This window comes from Oenanthe melanoleuca, chromosome 4, assembly GCF_029582105.1.
Source record: "Oenanthe melanoleuca isolate GR-GAL-2019-014 chromosome 4, OMel1.0, whole genome shotgun sequence".
NCBI lineage: Eukaryota > Metazoa > Chordata > Aves > Passeriformes > Muscicapidae > Oenanthe > Oenanthe melanoleuca.
In genome coordinates, this window is record NC_079337.1 from 22,491,112 (window position 1) to 22,511,576 (window position 20,465).

The 20,465-nt window shown below is 46.0% G+C and overlaps 1 protein-coding gene across 2 annotated transcripts in view; it reads left to right on the forward strand.

The window, feature by feature from the left end:
- Positions 1–9,610: 9,610 nt before the first annotated feature.
- TET2 (tet methylcytosine dioxygenase 2) overlaps positions 9,611–20,465 on the forward strand; it is a 70,996-nt gene continuing 60,141 nt past the window's right edge. Inside the window, exon 1 of one of the 2 annotated variants that reach the window (XM_056489390.1) lies at positions 9,611–9,734. In XM_056489390.1, the coding sequence (XP_056345365.1) occupies positions 9,705–9,734 (30 nt within the window). In that variant the 5' untranslated portion in view covers positions 9,611–9,704. The remainder of the gene's footprint in view (positions 9,735–20,465) is intronic. The other variant, XM_056489391.1, reaches the window with a different exon arrangement.

Consider the following 20,465-nt stretch of genomic DNA (forward strand, 5'->3'; position numbering starts at 1 on the left):
TGAAATTAATACCATTACAATTCTTTTGCATGGGACATCTTGATTTTATCTGTTCACTTTGGCAATCCCAGGCATCTGCTCTCTGCATAGACCTCCAGCAACAAGGCAGACATTTTCAGGTTTGTGTCACACTTTAGTCACAATAACAGCACAAATGGCTTAAAAGTGTGATCTACCAACTAAATTGGACAACACAATCATCCTTTCTGGCTTCTCACACAGCACAGCCTTTAGGTAGCCAGCTAAAGAACCATGACATGTCTTTTAGACAAACCCTTGATGGAAAGGCTCTGGCACTTCCCCTGCTAAATTATTTCACAATTTCACAAAAAAAAAATGCCACTTGCGCTTAAAAATGAGAACCTTTCAGGCTGAGATTCTCCAGCTTTAGCCCTCATCTACTGTGTTTTGTTTTGTCTTTGATCCCAGGTTCAGTCCACTCCCTGGCATCCTAGCAAAGAGCAATGTAAGGTGTGCCCCCTCCTTCCCTTGTGACAATATGTTCCCTAAGTGTGGACAGCCTAGCAAATGGCACATCTCCACTATTTATCTTACTCCAAGCACCCAGATTTTATTTCCTGCATATTCTCCAAAAGGGACACTATTGTTCTTCCTGAGACTCTTAAAAAAAGTCCATCATTTTCTTGACATGAAGGAAACATGGGTCTGTGACTGTAGGTGGTTTCTGGTCCATCTATGGCCTGTGTGGATGTTTCCTGACATGCCTTACCCTGCTGAGCCTCTGGTGTAATATCTTCTCCAGGCAACTTTTAGTGCAGAACAATCTTTCCAGTCACATCTATTGTCCTGGCAATAGATGTGCATGGCTGCCAATTAGCCCAGGTTTTTCTTGCTTTATTTCCAGAGGCTGTGAAGGGTAGTCGCTGCTCAGCATTTTAACAGAATTTAACATGGAGCAGATGACTTACCATGTCCTCACAGCTGCCAAAATCCCAATTCAGCAACTCCAAACCCTTCTGCTCGGGGGAGAGCTTTGCTGTATAAGCTGTCATTCCTGCAGACCTCCTCTGAACTCCCTCATCCAATATATTACTGGAAGCAGCTCTCCAGCTGGCTGCATTTCTCCATCCAAAGCTTTACCAAGCTGTGAACACGAGAGGATACCTCCTTGTGGGGGACATTTGCCCTTGGACAGCACCATTGGGCTGGCTGGCTCCAGAGCAGCCTGTTCTGCTGAGGCTGAGCCTCTGCCCCTCCTGGAGCTCTGGGCAGAGGCAGGTGTCCTTCACTGCCAATGGGTGACTGCTCAGCAGCTGCTTGGGCAGCACCTTCCTAAACACCTCCCTTCCCCCAAGTGGGCTGTAACAACCCTCCTCTTGACACCCTCCTCTCCTTCCTCTTTACCTGTCTCCAAAGTCATTCAATAAATCTTCCTCTTGCTTCCTCACAAATGTCAGATGATGAAGAATATTTCCTGGTATTTGCTGCAAAATTTAACCCCCATTTTCTCTGCTTAGTTTTCCTAAATCAGCCGTGCCCTTCCATATGCATCTTTCCAAGCTGTAATCTGTCCCCCAGAGTCTCTGTGGTGCCTGTTAAATCCTGGTCTGCTTCTGTGCTAAGTATCCAAATACTTCCTGTTTATTTTCTGTACTTCTGGCATGATTTCTGAAGGAATTAAAGCCAAATCTGTTTATCTTTGCTAAATCCCTCTCCTGATAAGGGTATTACTGTTCTTATTTACAAATGGAAGAGCAAGGCAAAGTAGGACTGGAAGTAAAAATCTCATAAAGTGAGTCTCTAATTTCAGATGTCCTGAAAACATCCAGCAGTTGAGTTTTCTGAAAACGCCAGATAAATATCCTCTAATTCATGCCCCTTAAGGTGCTTCAGATTAGGGACCTCCAAACAGTGGCATCCTGGCATCCTCACTCCCTTGGTACTGAAAAAAATTGAGGATCCTGCCACAGAGGTGGACAGCTCACCCACAGTTCTTTTGTGGAAAGATATAAGTACATTGCAGGCTATGTGGCAGTCAGAGTCCTCAGTCACAGATAACCTTCTTCTATCAGAGCAATTACTTTTTAATATGTCTCCTAACTTTTCAGAGATTGAATTAGCAAGGCAGACATCATCCCAACAGCTATAATGTTTTTAACTTTTTACAGCTTCGTAAAATCATTATTTTCCTTGTGTCTCAACACCTTATTAAGGGAAGCAGAAGAGGGCAGGTTGTCACCACCAAGAAGCACTACAGCTATTTCATTTTGACAGTGCATACTACATTGGAGGCAGTGGCTGTGTGCAAAAGTACTTGTTTAAGGTTGATGGTTAGTTTAGGGCTGACCACTGAACATGCTTTGGACTCCAGCCCTCAGCCCTGCCCAAAGTACCTGCTGATGTCAGCAACCAAAAGCAACTCCCACCTGCATCACCCTGCTGCCAGCCAGAAAGGGGCACACAGTGGTACATTCTGATGACAGAGGAAACCTTGTGATAGTGAAAGTTGCCCACATGAGCCAGGAAGGCAGCTGCCTCTTCCTGAAAGAAGAGAGAATTTATGGGGTTTTTAAGCTGCTCAGGGTGGCAAGGGCTTCTGCTGGTGCCTAACAGCTGCTGAGCCCTGACAGTCTACTCTTGTCACTCTTCAAATCCTGAGATAAAAATGTGCCTTTTAATATAAAGCAGTGACTGTGACTCTGATGTATGTTTGCATCTCTCAGCAGAGCTTCTCACCACCTTTTTGAAGAAGGGCAGAAATGAAACTGTTTATAATCCCCACATTCACCCAAAGAAAAAGGATTGAATGCCCAGCTCCTTCCTCGAGCTGCAAAACCCCAGGCTACTGCCAGTTTGTGTCCAAACAGGAGATTCCTTGGGTGCCTTGCCCCGATGGGATACGGTGCTGACTCCCTGCCGCAGGCACGTAACAAAAAATCAAAGCAAGCTGACAGCTCAGCTAGGACCACAGACAAACTGCTCTGCCAGAGAAGGAAATCAAAAGAGACAAAGACAGATACAACATTTATCTTCTCTATACAATGCTTCTAGATTAGAAAATCCACACTAAAGATATCACCGGCACGCACACATTCACATTGCTTTTGAATACTATTTAGCTGCTTAAATGCATGCTGCAAAGCACTTAGCTTTGCATATAGCTTTCATTTACTGGGTAAAATTGATTTAAGCAGAATTTAACTCAATATAATTGTGCCTGCACTAAGGGTATGACCAAATATGACACTTCTGCTCAAGGTCTGAGAATTTCTGAGTCACAGAGCAATGGCAACTCTGTTATAAGATTTGGGTTTCTCATCTAGATGCACTGGGAGAACAGCAACTAACAGGTAAAGTCCTATTGAGATTGTTAAAAAGACTAATGATTAAAAATGTAAAAGTAAAGCTCTTTGAGTCACACAACCTTGAGGGCCCTGCCTTTCCCAGCTCCTGCCCAGGCACACAGCTAAGGCTCCTTCCAAAGACTGGGATTTGATGCATCACATTCCAGGTGTATGTATATCAGCCTGTCTAACTGCATCATCAGTCTCTTTTAGTTTTCCCTTGGCACTTTTTCCTATGAAGACTTTCTTAGGAACCAGCTTTAATTATATGCCAGGAAATCACAGGATGCACTGCAAAAAGGGGCATATATCCTCAACTTCCCTCAGTTAACAGCAAAACCTCCTCCTTCCTAACTGAGAGACAAACTGTAGAAAATGACCAAATTCCTGATACCTAAAGCTGTATGTTTAAATATATACATTGGAAAATATCTAACCTGAAAGGTTACTGATTACTGAGACTGTCACTAGTGTCACCAGCGGACATCAAGCTCACCTGGAACAGACACTTTTCCTCAGTGCTACAGACATGGGAAGCCTGTTTTCAGCCACCTAATTTGAAAATATGGTTTCAGAAGATCAGTGCTCAGTCACTCCTTCATTTTCTACCATGATGTTCTGAGGAATCTGAAGTCAGTTTCCAGGGAGAAAAGATATTGAACCCCTCTCAGAGCCCAGCAGCTGTAGGAATTTAGCCTTCCATCCATCCTGTTCAATTTATAGTCAAGCAAAAGTCATGTTCAGGGACAGAGGAGAGAGAGGCCCTTGAAAACAAGCCACTGTTCAAACTGGGACACTTTTTGGTAAAGCTGAGAAGGCAGACTGAGAACACTACTGATTTCCAGCAACAGAATCTCCAAATTCCTGCAAAAGCCTCCTGCACCTATCCCTGCTTCACATAAGCCCTAAGGTATTCATGCAGCCACAAAATGCTCACAGTTCAGGGGTTATCAAAGGATTTTAATTCCTCCAACAATCAGAGAATGGATGGATACAGCTACCAAATGTTGCTCTAGCCCAGCAATTCAGTGAGAGATGCACATTGTCACATTCAGAACCTGACACTAGTGTAGTAGTCCTGGTGACATGCCATTGCTCAACGATTCTGAGGAGGGTTCAAAGCACAGTTTTCCTCCCCAGAGCTGGATTGACTGATGGTGTAGCTTCAAGCCACCTGATGGCTGCGTTATGCACTCGACAGAAACACAGCACAGCTCACCACACTTTGCTGTGACAGGCATTTGCCCGAGGGAGAACATTCATTCACAGCAAGCCTGACTGATGGAGTGAGACCTGCTGCCCTCTCTGCTCACAGGGAAGTGTTTTGGGGAAGGGCAACCATGCACTCTGCTCCTGTCCCCCTGTGTATGTTGGTCTATGGTACTGGGTTAATGCACTTGTTTTCCCAGCTTTGCTGCCTTTCCCAGAGGTGCTGCAGTCCAGGAGTGAACACAAATGAGCAATGCTGGCAGGCCAGGGAGTGGGATGAGCAGAGCAGAAAGAACTGATTTTGATCCCGAATGTCACCAACTCAGTTTCATCTAGGATCTATACACACTGCTGAGCACTCTTCCTTTGCAGACCAGCTTCTGGCCCTTTCTTGGAAAGTTATTACCAGAAGTCAACAAAGTAAAGTGCCACTCCTCAGGAGTAATCACAGACCTGGTGTCCATTCCTTAGCCCAGACCTTCCCCTACATCCTGTGAGTAGAGCTTCTGCTTCTCTTGCATGGAAGATTCGAGATTTTACTTCTACAACCATGAAAAAGCAAGCTTGGGATCCCAAAAGGACAAGCTGTACATTCAGAAAGGGTCTTTCTGCTTCACCTCTGTTTTAGCCTCCCTTACCCCTTCTCCTCCGCCAGGGGCTTCCTTCCCCCAGGGCACTCATCCCAACCATGATCCTGGGGGCAGGAATTGCTTAGGAGATGTCTAACGTGCCAAAATTCAAGCTTTCCAGCCATAAATACCTAGGAAATTACAAGGCTACAGTCACTTAGAGCCATAAACACTGAAGAGCAGCACAAACACATCTACACCCACTGGCAAAAGCCAAGGGTTGAAAAGGTGAGCCATCTACAGGAAACACACATCTCCCACCAACAGAATGACAGCACTGGGCAGACAACACATCACAGCATCCCTAGAGGCATCCCAGCCACAGGGCACATCCCTCCCAAACAAACAAAACTCCCACGTGTTTCCTCTGCAACTTCCTGTCCAGGGTAGGAATGCAAAGAAATGACAAATAATGATCTTTCATGAATTCAGGGGAAAAAAGTGAAGTGGCATCCTGTCATCAACATGAGTCTGGCAGGGCCACCTCCCACTGTGTGCTGGCTTGGCTGCAGCCCCAGCATCAGTGTGATCCCCCAGCTCTGAGGCTGGACTTTCAAGCTCATGGATGAGCAGGTGTCTCAGGACCTGAAAGAGCCCTGCTGAAAGTATAAACCGAAGCAAAACAACAGCTCACTGAACTGGTCCTGTTGCCTTTCCCTCACCTTGTGCCTCTAGGGCTTCTGGTGGATGCTGCTGCCCATGAGAAATCAGTGTCCCTTGTGACAGACACAAATGTCTGTGTGGAGAAAAGACATGAGAGATTTTCTGTAGGCCCATCATATTACAGCAGACAGTTCTCTGGGCTCCAGAGGTTTGCTCAAGCAGGTGAAATGGGGTATCTAGCAAATTTCTTTCCTCTCACCTGACATAGCTGTTCACATTTTATTATGGGGGCAAGACAACATGAATAAAAACAATGTGAAAAGTTGAAATCTCAGTAGAAACAATTGAATTATGGCTCTGAACTGGTTATTGCACAGAAATTTAAAGTCAGAGTTCAATTTGTTCCTGCAAGCTATGTGAAGTGGGTAGCTAATACAAACTCACTTATTCTGCAATGCAGGGCACAGGATGAAATATTATCTGCACTGTACATCTCTCTGGATGTTTCATTTGGGGCTTTGAGGAGGCCAAGTACATTACATTCCTTCAGTAAGTCAGTCAGGTTCGCTCCCTGCAGCTTTAGGAGGAATCTGGCTTCAGCTCTCGTCTTGGCCACCCTGACATCCTTGACAGTGAGCAAGTTTTCCTCTAGCAGAGGGGCAAGCCCCACACTCTTTGGAACCACTGGATTAATTGTGTGCAATTACACGCTGTACACACAAGCCCTCTAACTGCAGGATGCTTTTTACCTGACGTTTTGCTCATGAAAAATGGTGTGGCTGGGATAGCTCTAGAAACAGCTCCAGAACATTGTTTGAGCTAAGTGCATTCCAGCACATTTCCAAAGAAGCTGCATATCTGGTTTTTACAGCAGATACTTGCTTTGAGGAATGCATACAACCTAAGCCAGGGAACTGCATGTTTGAGAGGTAAAAGACTTTTTGCCCCCAATCTTTAAGGGTGAAGAAGTGTGGGGGGTTTTACACCACTTCTCACTGTGGTCATGTTCAGTCACTTTTCTCCCCGTTTGATAGATACGACAAAGCAAAATGTCTCTTTCAATAAATACATTAAAGCAAACAGAACTACTCCAGGGAGAATTTAGGTTCATGTGCCTCCCCTCAGGCTGCTAACAGATACCAAGTATCATGCATTGTAGAGCACTCTACGTTTGACAGAAACAGAAATACAACAGAAAGCCATTGTCTTGCAAGACAAAAGATCCTGGCTTGTCAAGATGCAGCAGGATGGCACCGGGTCGCGTAGGTTTGTAGGTCGGGACAGCTGAGCACAAGCTGGCGGTGCAGGGGAGGCTCCGGTAAATGCGCCCTGTGCTCCGGGAGGCAAGACGGCTCTGCTGGTTCAGCAGGACTGCTCCTGAGTTTATTGAGCCTCGTGATTACAACAGGCTGTCATTAGGGCAGTAAAGTTTAAAGAGAGAGAGAGTGAGAGAGCAAAGACTGGGGAAGGGAACCACACCTATGTCAGGAAGCATTTAAAAAATGCACGCGTTTCTCACATTCATACGTGCAGGTTACACGTGCATGAGTGGTCCCTTATCTTCAGCACAGGAGCACAGTCAGAAAACAAAAGAATCCCAACTCAGTTCCAAACTCCTGCTTGTGGCTTTTGGGCTTGGTGGTTGTTGGAGAGTTTTTCTTTCTTTCTTTCTTTTTTTTTTTTTTTTTTTTTTTTTTTTTTTTTTTTTTCCATTTTACCCACCCCGTCAGTTACCCAGGTTTGCAGCTGCTTGCTCATGCAAAGGGAAGAGAGGTCTTTGCTCCGATACAAAGAGGTCCTGCCAAAACCAGCCACAAAGGGCTCACGGGCACCGGAGGGATCTGAGCCATGCAAAGGAGGGTCACCTCTCCCAGCGCAATGCAAATTGCTGGAGAAAAGCACAGAGAGAGGAGCCCCGCCAAACCCTGTCGACGCCGAGCAGAACAAGACGATGAAGAGGATGGAGGTGTCTGCAGTGCCGTAAGAGCAGCTCTGGACGAAACAGCGCTTTGAACCCACTGAGAAGCTGAGCATGTTCGCTCCTTGTCGTGTCAGCTGGATGTGCTACACCAGGGGATAAAGCAACCCCAGGCTTTAATAAAACAGGCAAACTTAAAAGAGTTTTAAATACTGATTAAAGCCCGCTGGAAATCAAGCAAGGGCTATGAAAGCACAAAAAAAGGGGCAAAATTGAGGCAGATCTTGACCGATATTTTGCATTACTTACTTTTCCAAAGAGAGAGACCTGAGTCTATTTGCATAGATTTAGGCTACACTAAATGCTGCTGAAGTTACCCCTGCAGATATAAACACAAAGGTCTTTGTCAGAAACCCCACGCATTTTCCTACAGGATACGGCTAGCCAGTCCAGCACCTTTCCAAGGGCTGGGGAGAACGAGCCGCCTTGCAAAGGTACAAAAGTGACACTGCCACCATCACAGAGCTATTTTAGCAAGTTGTAAGGGCTCTAGTGTACTTCTGAAATGTTTCACAGAAATTAAAGTAAAACCAAAACTCAGGCAACAACCTGTGACATGAAAAACAAATTACTCAATGATGACCTAAACTTCCTAGAAATCACTCCGATCTGCATCAAATGCACCAGATTTGTCATCTCGATGAAGCCCTTTTTCACCAGCCCGCCTTTGCCAGGCAGGGGACAGATGAGGATTCAGCATCTCTTGGGCACCACTGATGAACGCAGCGCTTGTACACGTTCTCTTGGCACCCGCTGGGGTGAAGGACACACCGGAGAGGGAGAGAGAGTCCGGCCGGACAGGTAATGCTCTCCTAAAGCTCTCCCGGGCCCCGCACGCGTCCCGGCCCGGCCGGAGGAAAGCGGTCTGGAGGCTGCTCTCCTCGGCGCAGCGGGAAAAGTGGGACCCGCTGGAGGGGACGCCCCGGGGTCCGTCCGGCTCTTGGGACTCCGGGCGGTGTTTCGGCGGTGGGAAAGCCCAGCGCCTGTTCCCAGAGAGGCGATTTTGCGTACTTTTACTTCTGCTCCCCGCAGCTGCCCAGCTGGGAGGGCTCCAGCTCCGCCGGTGAACGGCGGCGAGGGCGCACGGAGCGGACGGCAGCGGGGACCCGTCCCCGCCGGCGGGGCTGGCAGGGGGCTCGGGGGCACCAACCTCCGCTCCCGGGGCTGCGGGGCTGGCACCGGCAGCCAGACCTCCTTCTGTAGCCCCAGCTGGTTTCTCCTGCGGCGAGCCACGAGCCCATAGTTTGGGAATGGTGCCGCTAGTCCCGCTCCTCACGCACCGAGCCGCGGGGCTGCGGGCGCTCCCGGGAATGAGCGTCCAGCTCAATCCCCGCTGGCGGCCCGCTGTCTGCGGGCATAGGGCTTTATTTTGGGGAAGCCTGAGGAGACTTTGTCGGGTTTTCCCCCCACTTTTGTTCCTTGGCTTTTCTTTTACCGTGTCAGCGGCCACCGAGCACTACCACACTGCACCCCCGAGCCTCCCGCCGCAGCCGGGGGAGAGCAGCCCGGGCACAGCAGACGGACTCTCGGAACCGTGGGAAAGCGCCGCCGGTCCCCGGGCATGGGAGGGATGCGGGATGAGGGGAGTCCCACGGGGGGCGGCGCGGGAGGGCGGGACCCTCCGCCCCGCCGCGTCCCGCGAACCCACCGGCGAAAGCAGAAAAGGCGGGGGGGCGAGAGGGCGGGGGTGGGAATCCCCAAAAGGCAGAAAGAGCGTCAGCAGCCGGGAAAAAAAGCCCCGCGCGGTCGGGAGCGGGGACGGCGCCGGTGACGGCGCTGGGGGCGCCCCCGCGCCGCGCGCTGGGGGGGCCGGGGGGAGCCGCGCCGCGCGCGCGGGGCGGTGCGCGGGGCGGGCGCCGACGTCAGGGCGCCGCGCGCATATTGATGCGGGGGCCCGGCCGCGCTCGCCAAGGAGCAGAAGGAAGCAAGATGGCGGCGCTGTAGGAGCGGGGAGCGCGGCGCCCGGGCTGTGCGTGCTGGATGTCGGCGAGGCTGAGGGACGCGGCAGAGGTCAGAGCGGGATCCCCGCGCCGGCCGCCTTCCCCGCCCGGCACCGCGTGGAGGTGTCGCGGGGCAGCGCCGCGCCGCGCCGCCGGGGGTCGGCGAGGAGGGGGCGCCGCCGCGGGTCCCCCAACATGGCTGATTGACAGGGCCCCCTCCCCACGGGGCCGGACCCGGGCTGCGCCTCGCCGCCCCTCCCCGCGCCTTTGTCTGCGGACGGGGGCCGGCGGCCGGAGGCGCCCCGGCTTTGTGCCGCTCCCCGGCCCCGGGCGGACACAAAGGCGGGCGCAGCCCGGGGAGAGGGAGAGGGGCGGGGGGCTTGCGGCGCCTGGGGAGGGCGAGGCGGTGGCGAGCGGACCGCGGTGCCGGGGGCTCGGGAGGAGGAGTGCGGGCGAGGCGGGGGCTCGGAGCGAGGCCTCCCTTTTCCCATGCGGTGCTCCGCACGCGTGTTTTGCCCGCGTTGCTAAACCCCGCCGTCGGGGCACAACGTGACCGCGGGATGAAAAGGAGAATCACTTTCCCGAGCGTGTTCCCTTGAAATAACGCTTTCGGCGAGGTCGGGCTCGTTCCCCGCCAGATGACAGGCAAGAGCAACAACCTCAGCACGCCCGAGTCGGACGCGCGGCAGTGCGCGCTCGCTCGCTCGCATCGCGGCGTTTATCGGCGTTAAATCCCCCCTCAGACACCAGCACCCATTCCCGTGCCCAGAGTTAAAAGAGGGCTTTTCGGCTCGCGGTCTGAGTGTTGGAAATTCAGCAGACTCTTTTCTGTTAAGTAATTTTCCTTTTCGGAGTGAGGTGAAGGGAAAAGTGATGTGGTCCAGCGTGCTTTCACCGAAACGCTGCCGCCAAAGATCTCATCACAAGATTTTCTTTCCGTGATGAGCGGCATGAGAATGTGCAGGCTCTGAGCAGTGATCGGCAGCTCTGAATATATGTTCAGCATCATTTTCTTTTCTGTTTCCTTTCGATGTGAAGTTTAAGAGTTTCAGAGATGAGATAACACTGTCCCTAGTGAAAGCAGGTCAGTGGGTGTTGTTTGTCGGCTAATGAGGCCGTTCTATTCGCGTGTTAATGGCAGGTTGACTTACTGCAGCAGGGGGTGAGTGCAGTCACACATTCACTTGTGTATCTGCGTGTGTATTCCACTATGGCACTTTGGAGGTTGTAAAGTGCAAAACAGGACGTGGTTGCCGAAGATACTCAGCAGGGAGATGTCAGTGGTCAATAGTCATGTCCAAACTCGAGTTATGGGAGGGAATCTGACTGCTGCTGTTAACTCTCTGAAACAATGTACCCGCTCCTGGATTTTATCCCGCAGAAAACCACCATTGGGAACCAATGAAAAAAAAAATCTCTTGGCAGTATTTTGTCTCTCTCATAGAGAGCTTAGTTTGAACCCTGACAGTGAAGACAGAAAACATTTAAATCTAGAAACCAGGGTGAGGGGAGAAGGGAGAAAGGGAAGGCAAAGATGTGGAAAACAACGATGTTTTGGTGGCGGGACTAAACTACTGTTGAGATGAAAAACTCAAAAGTCACCTTTCAGTGGAAAAGGGTTGTTACATCTTGGGAAGTGACATAAAAAACCCTTTGTGAATGCATCCAGGGAACCTCAGAAAGTGGTTTTGTATTGCCTATTCCAAACAAATCTTGAAAAGAAGACAAGGTTGAACAGGAGACACTGAGGCACCTGAATCTACCCAATTATCACTGTTGGTAGCAAGGTTTTTAGCCAGAACTTTGGCATTGTGGTGATTCATTGTGGTGGCTTTTAGCCAGGAAAACTGGTATTGTTTTGATAGAGTACACATGGTCTTAGACTTTGGCATGTCAGCATTGTTTAAAGAACAAGAAACGTGTGCTTGTTGCGAGTTACTGAGTTACTATGATGGTCTTTTCTTGGTACCAGTGCTGCACTGGGTAGCAGAAATACGAGGCTGTAAATGTTTTGGCTTTTGCATGGGGAATCAGAAGAACCTGTAGTTGCTGCTGGAATGGACATTTCAGCTGCCAAAGTTGGATGGGTCTGTTTCTTCTTGCCTAAGCACTTTAGATGCTGCTGACCTGTGTCTTCCATACTGTTCATTTAAATATTAGCAACAGCTCTAAAGAAAAGAAAAGGGGAAATAAAGCCCTCATCATGTTTTGGAACAAATCTGCTCCTCGAAAAAACATGAAGGTCAGGTTGGATTAATGTTACTGATCCTGGTCAGGTTTACAAGGAGTGCCTCACTCCTAAGTTACTTGCATGGACAGTAATGTTTTTATCAGTGTGCCTAAGCAGTGACTTTAAATCCCTTGTTCCATTTCATTCCAAATGGAAGACACATTTTACGTTTCTATAAGAGCCAAGTAAGGTCCTTTTTAAAAAGCTGACAATTTGTCAAGGTGGAATTCCAGAAGAGCTGTCAAATTTGGCTTGTCACAGCGAGTGACCCCTCTACCTCTCTCACTGGGCTGCTGCACAGTAGCTCGAGGCATGGTAGCAGCATCTGTAAGCCAGCTTCACAACTGGAGCTTGAAAGTGGTAAAACAAAGTTGCCAAGTTTCAAGTAGAGTTGGTGGTTATCTTGGAAACTGCACTGGAGAACACAACCACAAATTATTTTGGCAAATAATATACAGTATTTATTTAGTCCAGCTCTCTGATTGCTGTTAAGGCAGTCAGCCAGCAGCATTAAGTGTTGTGACATCATTTTGAAAGGCAATGTGCTGGTTCTGAAATGGAGTGGGATGTACTATGATTCATTATTAAAAAAAAAGCTGTAGTCTGAACAGAGATAAAGCATATGACTGCATCATGGCTGAAAGCCAAAAACAGAATTGTGTGAATCAATCACACTTGCAGCATTATTCCCATCCCTTACTTCATAAGGCAGTGAATACCATCTTACTCATTTAGTGATATTCTGCAGCAGAAATATACTTTTGAACACTGAACAAGTAACTACTAACAAGTTGCCATAGTTCTGCTTACTTTATCATCACTGCTTACATGTTCAATTTGCATACCTCATCCCAATAAACCTAGATAATAAAACTTTACAAATGGAAAGTACTGTGAGTAATCATCCTCACAGTCACCCATTGAAAAGAAATCACTTCTGCCTTACCTTAGGGTAGATGAGTTTGCTTTAAAAAATCTATTATATATATATATATATATATATATAAATATATGGAAAATCACCCATTTTGCCGAGGAACTACTCAGTGAGTGGATACAGAGATGGTGGGGTTAAGGAATGAAATTATGACCCTCCAGCATCAGCTGGACTAATCCCAAGGACAGCTGATGACTGACCCAAAAAGATTGTTTGGATTAAAATACTGGGAATGTGCCTTGCATTATGTAGCAGGGAGGAAGAAGGTAGAGAAAAATAAGGTCTGAAATAGAAAGAACAGCTAACTAATTTTATGCACATATCTCACACTGTTCTTGAAATTAAGAAGAAAATATGTCCTAACTTAGAGGTGGATGAGGAAGAATTTTATACTAGTTTTTTACTGTAAATAATTTGAAATCTGAGGTCACTTTAAAGACAATTGCCTTGCTTTGAAAAACACTTGAACAAATAAAAGCCATAAAGATTTAGATTCCTGTCTGTCTTTTCAAGCAGGCTTGTTCCTCTCTGTAAAACATTTTCCAGAACGCTGAGTCATCTTAGTTACCTGAACAAAATTGAGGCTGTCCTTAAAAAGTGAAATTTTCTGTGGAGATGGGGATTCCAAGTTGGAGTGTTGTTGCCTTGTAGTATACACGTGGCAAGAAATCCTGGAAGGATTATTCTAACAGATAAATAAAGGCTTGCAGTATTTGACCTAATTCCTTGTGTGTGTGTTTTTCCTCTTACTAAAACAAAAATATAAAATTAAACGCAGGAGGCATTTCTGCTGCAGTGTGGGAAGGAATAGGCTTGTTCTCTCTTCAGGTTCAGCAAGAAAGGATAATTCAGCATTTTAAGGCTAATCAAGTACAAAGTTTTGTTAAACCTCAGCAGACAGTTTCAAAGAAGTGAGCAGGTGAGTGTTTAGATAGCTAAGATAACCAGAAGTAGCTCAATAACCAAATACCCCTTGGAAGTGTCTTCCCCATGTACAGGGCACTATCATCCACACTCTGATTAAATACTATGATGCAAATTAGACAACATGAATTAATCTTCACGTGTTCTGCAGCATTACCTCTAACCTCAAATATATTCCACGTTTTCCCAGCATACGAATATTGGTTTTACCAGGTGTATGCATGGGGGAGGGGAAGTTTCCAGGTTTAAGTTGAATTTTTGCAGCTGTATCAAGAACAATATCTGCATCCTTTACTCTATATGAGTTACCCTGTCCTTAAACTCCCATTTTAATGACTAAAGTTGAAACAACTCTTCTGCCTAATCTCCTTTCCAATAACGCATCAGCAGTCCAAGTTTGTGTTCCAGTGTCCTGGCGTGAGCTGCTCTAAGTCACATCGTGTTGGGAAAGGATTTGGCTCCATTGCAGCGAAAGCCCGGCTTACCGAGTGGTAGGTTTAGGTCAGGACGATGACTCTCCATGTGGTTGCGTGCACGTGGTGTGAGTGTTTACAAACAGTGTCCCAGCATCCTCGCAGCTGCCTTGACGCAGCCAGTGAGGACAGAGTTCTAGGAATGTCCCTGGTCCTCACGGACAGCGGAGGAGGGGAAAGAAATAAAAAAATGCTGAGTTTTAAGAACACATATCATAGTTTGGGTTTTGGCTGAGCTTTCTGCATCTGTGTTACATTCTAGACCGCTGGATCCTTTGTCAAACGCCACTGTTTTTTTCCCTCTGCACTTGAGCGCAGTCTGGGCTGTGTTGACGGGTTTGTCTGGAACAGACTGACCCGAAGTATCAGATGGGGGTTAAGGGAATTGTTGCAAAGGTTTCAAATTATTTTGTGCCCCTCCTCCCCTTTTAAAAATGTATAATTCAAGTCCCAAAAGCTTTTATCGCAAAACAGCTCTTTACGATATAAGAGTAAATGGTTATATATTTTTTCCTTAATTAAGTATGATTCACTGCCTGTTAGGATTCTAGAACAATTCCCTTTTTAAAGAACAAGAAAGAAATCATGAATCCTACCAACTTTATGAGTAAAATCAAATAGCTGAAAGTCCTCATTACTTAATGAGGCATGTTGACACAAAGAGGTGTTGCTGTTACGAAAGTTTTACCTCTGCAAAGCAAGTTTTGGATCTCCATTAAGTGTAAGAAGCCTGGTGGAAATTTCTGCATTTACCCAACCAAGTGAATAATGCCACCAATCTGTTGCTAAAAAAAAAAAAAAAAAAAAAAAAAAAAAAAAAAAAAAAAAAGAGTGGGGAGAAATACAGTTGGTTATTGGGGATGCCTTGCAGAGATGAAAAGGCCCTGTAGCACAACGTGTTTCATGCTCTCCCCTGTGGACCTAAACCGAACCTGTCAGGCCAGTTCTGGTCTTCAGAGGTGCTTGAAGCTTATGCCCTGCATGTCCTGTAGGGTCTTATTATCAGAGGTTCTAGCATTCCTTATCCAGTCCCGTGCACATTTTTCAGACTTTCTTAGGCAGTTTTGCAGGAAGCACTCAGAACATAGTGCAAAGCACATCACTTGCTTTACAAAATGAATCCTAAGATCTGTTTTCTCCTCATAGGGAGGAAGGAGCTGGTACAAATGCCTCTTCCACGTTCTGAATTTATCTGGATGAGTCATGGTATTCACTGTCATGCAACAGAGTAGGAAGGCTGATCACAGATCTTGTTATACACATGGCTTCTGCTAGCAGTTGTATGTTCACATTGTATGCTCCCATTTTCTGTCGATGTCTATTACAACACTGTAATTTTGTAATTACACTGCAGTAGTGTCTTCTCATTTGCAGGACAAAATTATTTGTGTCACATCCAGAATCTGCTTCTGTTTCAGTAAGCTCTTTATTACCTCTCATTTTCTTTTCCAGCCTGTTTTTTTGACCTACAGTTCCTATTACTCTTGCACTAGCTTGGTAGAAGAAGGTAGGTAGCAAGCAAGAGTAAAGCGTGTGAGAGAATATGTGACAAAGGCATTCCTGAGTTTGTGCTATTTGTTCCTTCTCTTGCCACTTCTGGCACTATTAGAGAGATCAAAGTGTAAACATTAGCCCTGGGCCTGATTCTGGTGGCAGAGTTTTGCCCTCATCTTCTGTGTCCTTTAGTATCTTTCCAGATTTGTCCTTTCAAATGAAAGACAACAGCTGCTCATGCAACACTCACCCCCATTTCATGCCCCTGATGCTTTTTTTCATCTTTGTTTAATCTGTTTGTTCTTTCAGTGCTACTTCACTTGTGTTTGAAGTCACGTTCTTTGAAGTTATAAAATTTTTATACTTGCCAAAGGACACAAAACTCTTTCAGCTCTTATGTAAGCAAAAAGGAGAAAAGAATGATTGCATATTTTCTCTTGTGTGCAAGTAGCATTATGCTCCTGCTCAAAATGAGGAAAAGAAATTGTCACAGTAAAACAGAAGTTTTTGCTGTTTTCCCAAAGTTAAAGACTACAGAAGTGAGGTATTTCCATGAAGCTTCAAGTGCATGTACAGCTTAATAAAAGGAATGCCATTTATCCCTAAAAGAGAACATAGGAAAGCTGGCAAATACATGGGACTCACCTCTTCCTGGGATATGGAGCAGTGGCGGTATGTGTGGGCACATATTGCAGATTTTAACATACTTTCTTTTCAGGTTACCAAATTTTTGCTCCCTCTGCACTCCTTTGCTTGCTTTTCTATTTCAAGTTTGTCTGCCCAAAAAAGCTCTGAAGTGTTACTTAAATGGCAGCACTTAAAATCAAAAACATGAACAACTGGAAAGGGTCAGTTTTAACACTTACTTAATTTTTGTGTATCTAGTAGACATTTTTGTGGGAAGGAAAAGGTATGCTAGTGTGTTTCCCATTCCATGCATATGTAGTTGCAAATGTACACATCACATACTAGGAGCAAGTGAAAATACAGACCAAATAGAGAAAAACACTCCTGATATTCATAAAGATGAAAAAGAAAAGTAGTTTTGGGGGCACTTTTTTTTTTTTTGGGACAGGGAGAAGAAATGGATCAAAAGACTACAGGTATAGAAGTTAAAGAACAAATTTTTAGTTATAAACCCCAACTTTGAAAAGCAGCTGCAAGATTAATAAGATGTTATGCTTCTGGAAGAGGGGGTCTAACTACCAACAGTACCAACAAAATAGCTGCTTTTTCTTGAAACAAGGAGCTGGTTGAGATACTTTGTTGGACAAGCTGGAGCATGAGTCTAATTCAAGATGGCAACTCTAATGCTTCTAAATATAAGGAGAGTGGATAGAGTGAAATTAATTATTGCACATTAGGAGGCACCTCATATCCCAGCCACGAAACAGAATCCCACTGTGCTTGGGCCTGTACAAGCACAAGCCATTTTTATCCTGTCTTACTATTTAATTCAGTGAAAGAGGCAGAGAAAAGGGGTCTGGCAGCACGCAAGGGGCCAGAGTGTTAGTAATTCTTGTTTATAGCAGAGGCAGGCAGTTCCCTTTCAAAAAACTAAATATTTGCAGTAAATAAAGCAAAGCTGCTATTAGTGCCTGCTCTGTGTGTGTGTGTGTGTGTGTGTGTGTGTGTGTGAGAGAGAGAGAGAGAGAGAGAGAGAGAGAGGAGCTCCTGAGCAGCACTGCTGCAGCCTTTTCCCCAGGGTGCTGATGTTAATGAGCAGGCAAAACACGCAAAGAAGGAAAGAAAGGGTATAAAATTAATAAGCAACAACTGAGAGCCAAAGCACACAAAGATCATGCAATGTGGTACAAACCCTGCTGGAGTCATTCATTTTCCGTGCCTTTTTTTTCTTAACCCTAGAGGACCTACAGGAAAGCTGTGGTACAGCTGGGAACTGAACCCATATCTCCTAAACCCCAGTGCTTTACCCATGATACCCTCCTTCCTGCTCATTCAGAAGTTTACAGATCGTTTTCTCTGCTTACTAAGATAACAGAAGTATCAATTTTAAGAAACAGAAACTAGATGCTTTTCACTTTTTTTTAGAGTTCGGTTTTCTGTTCAGTAGCATTTTCTGTTGATTGACAACATGTTCTGGTTTTGCTGCACAAACTTTCGGACCTCTAAATCAGCAGTGCTTATCCAAAACTACTCAGCAAATTAAAATTAAATGAATCTCCTCAGGGAAAAGGATGAGTTTTTGTTCACTGTTTTGTGGCACTGTTTAAACCCTCCACTCCCAGTGAGAAAGGATGCAGGGAAGAATATTATCTCCATTTTACTGACACTGTAGGGACAGTACCTCCTTGTACCTCCAAACAAATAATTAAAATAATAATTAAAAGTAGTAGGTTGTGTCAGTTAATCACAGTGTGTGAAACAGTTATGACATTTCTATAAGTAGATACTCCAGTTAACTCCCTTTAATACCCTTGATCCTCCTATTCATTCAGGCAAGATTTCCCACAGTCTGCAAGCTGTTCATGTACATCAGCTCCAATCTACCACACAATTCCCATTTGATCTGTTTTATCAATTAAAGGTTTGTCAGGGTCCACAAACCTTCATGCTGACATCACACTTGGTAGCAGAGCTCAAAGGAGGGAAAAATACAAAAATAAAACCAATTTTAATTTGTCGTCAGAAATCTCTCTGCTGGAGATGGGATGCACAAACCTGCATTAACCTGACATTTACCATAGCAGCATTCATAGCTTTCTGTTCAAGAGTCCACCTTCATCTCCTAGACCCAAACTGGAGATGGCAAGCTTTAATGTTTCTGGTCTTTGAGAATTCCTTTGCTGTGAGTCCTAGTCATAGCTCAGCCTGCCTGGTTACATAGTGCATTTAACCAAGAGCCCACCCTACCTAACTTCAGCACATTCACGGTCTTGTGATACAATCCATGATGAACTGCATTTGGAAATAAAATCCAATCAGTAATTTAGCTCATGCAGCATCTCTGGGTGCTGGCAGAGGCAGCTGACCATGAAGGACAGATGGATTTTTCCCTGCTGTGTTTAGAGTTACAATACCACTGCGAACTACTTTGGAAAAAGATGGAGCAGAGCATTCAGACTTGCCTCCCACAGTTGCTCCTCTTCCACAGCAGTTTGGAGGTTCAGCCAGCCCAGCCCCACGTGGCCCATGTGCACGTGGCCGTGCTGTTTACAAACACCCTCCTAGGTGTCCCCAGGCACCACTGGGTGCCACACTGCCGCTTGTCAGAGCTCCTGTCTTTCACCCAGCCGTGGCTAAAGGCAGGACTGATGGGCTGTGGAGCCTCCTAGCTTGTTCAGGTTTGCTCATTTTACATTTAAGCACTATTCAGGCCAGGGGTTTAGAGCAAGGTCGTCCACAGTGAGTCAAAAATAGAAACTTCATTGCTGGATAGTGTAGTAGCACTGGAGAGCGCTAGCCAGATGTACACACAGCAGTGAGGAAGGTACTTTTCTGCTTTCCAGAAACACTACTAAGGAATTGAGTAACGTTTACAGTAGGGAGGGGTTTCAAAAAGCCTGTGGAAATAAATTGACACTTTTATTTTCTTTTTTTTTCACTAACAAACCAGGGACCACTTCTTGTCCCGGTTTAAGAGATGGGGCTCAAAAAACCACAAATAGTTTGGAACAGCTATTATTTAAAACCAGAGCTGCATTATCACTCAGAGAAGAGTGCCTTAGTTCTGCTTTGTTTTAGCAGGCCACTGGCATACAATAAGAAAGAGGTTTGAACAGCTGTGTGTTGCAGTGTTAAATGGCCTCCCAAAGCTGAGGCACAAAAAGACAAAGCCTGTTTCTTTCCAGCTGCTCAGCTAAAATTGTATTCACTTACTTTTGCTACTCTCCTCACCAGTTCAGAGTTCAAGGACTCATATATCTACCGTACTTTGAGTTCAGATAACAAGATATAACTACATGGAGGGAAACAAACAGAAAAGTTCCTGTTCTTCAAAGACGTGCACTTTTTCTGTACTTGTTCCCCTGTTTTGTTTCGGGGTGTGCACAGTTTATTTTTCTCCTTTTGTTTTACTCTCCCTCCCTGCACCCCCGCCCGCTCACCCTCTGCTGTGTGCACACCCTCTTCCAGCCGCCTCTCTGGCTTGCCTGGCCGAGAAGTGCAGACTCAGCAGAGACTGGTAACACTTTAACTCTTTGTCCTATTCTCAGCTCTCCCAGGAAAGGTCAAAGCAAATGAGACTTGCAGCTGCGCTTGAAACAGAGCCGTTATAATGGAGAGGACATTGACCATAGACTGCTCCCCCTGCCACGTTTTGTGAAGCATATTAAGTGGGGGGACGGCATGAGATGAAACTTTGCACAGGTTTGGGTGGCTGGATCTACTTATTTCTCATTAAGAGGAAATGAAAGACTTGTGACTTTTGTTTGTACTGGCCATATCATGCAACTTCTCCTGATAAACAGGAATAATTTAGGAGCTACTTCCTCTAATGCCTGAAACGTGGTCTTAATTTCATCAGTGCAAAGCCAGCAAAAAGCTATTACAGACACGAATACTCTGTTATGTATCTTTGAAGTAATTTTGGAAACTTTGGCAATGTGCCCTTATACAGTTCTTTTCCGTAAGAGCTACAGTTTTGCATTGTGTTCTGGGACCATGTGGGCTCCAATTTTAGTGACTTAGGGCAGAAAGGAGTTCCATTTTTCTTAAGAACAATTCAGCACTGCCATTTGCTTACACTGACAGACGAACCTGCGGGGCCACCATCAACATTAG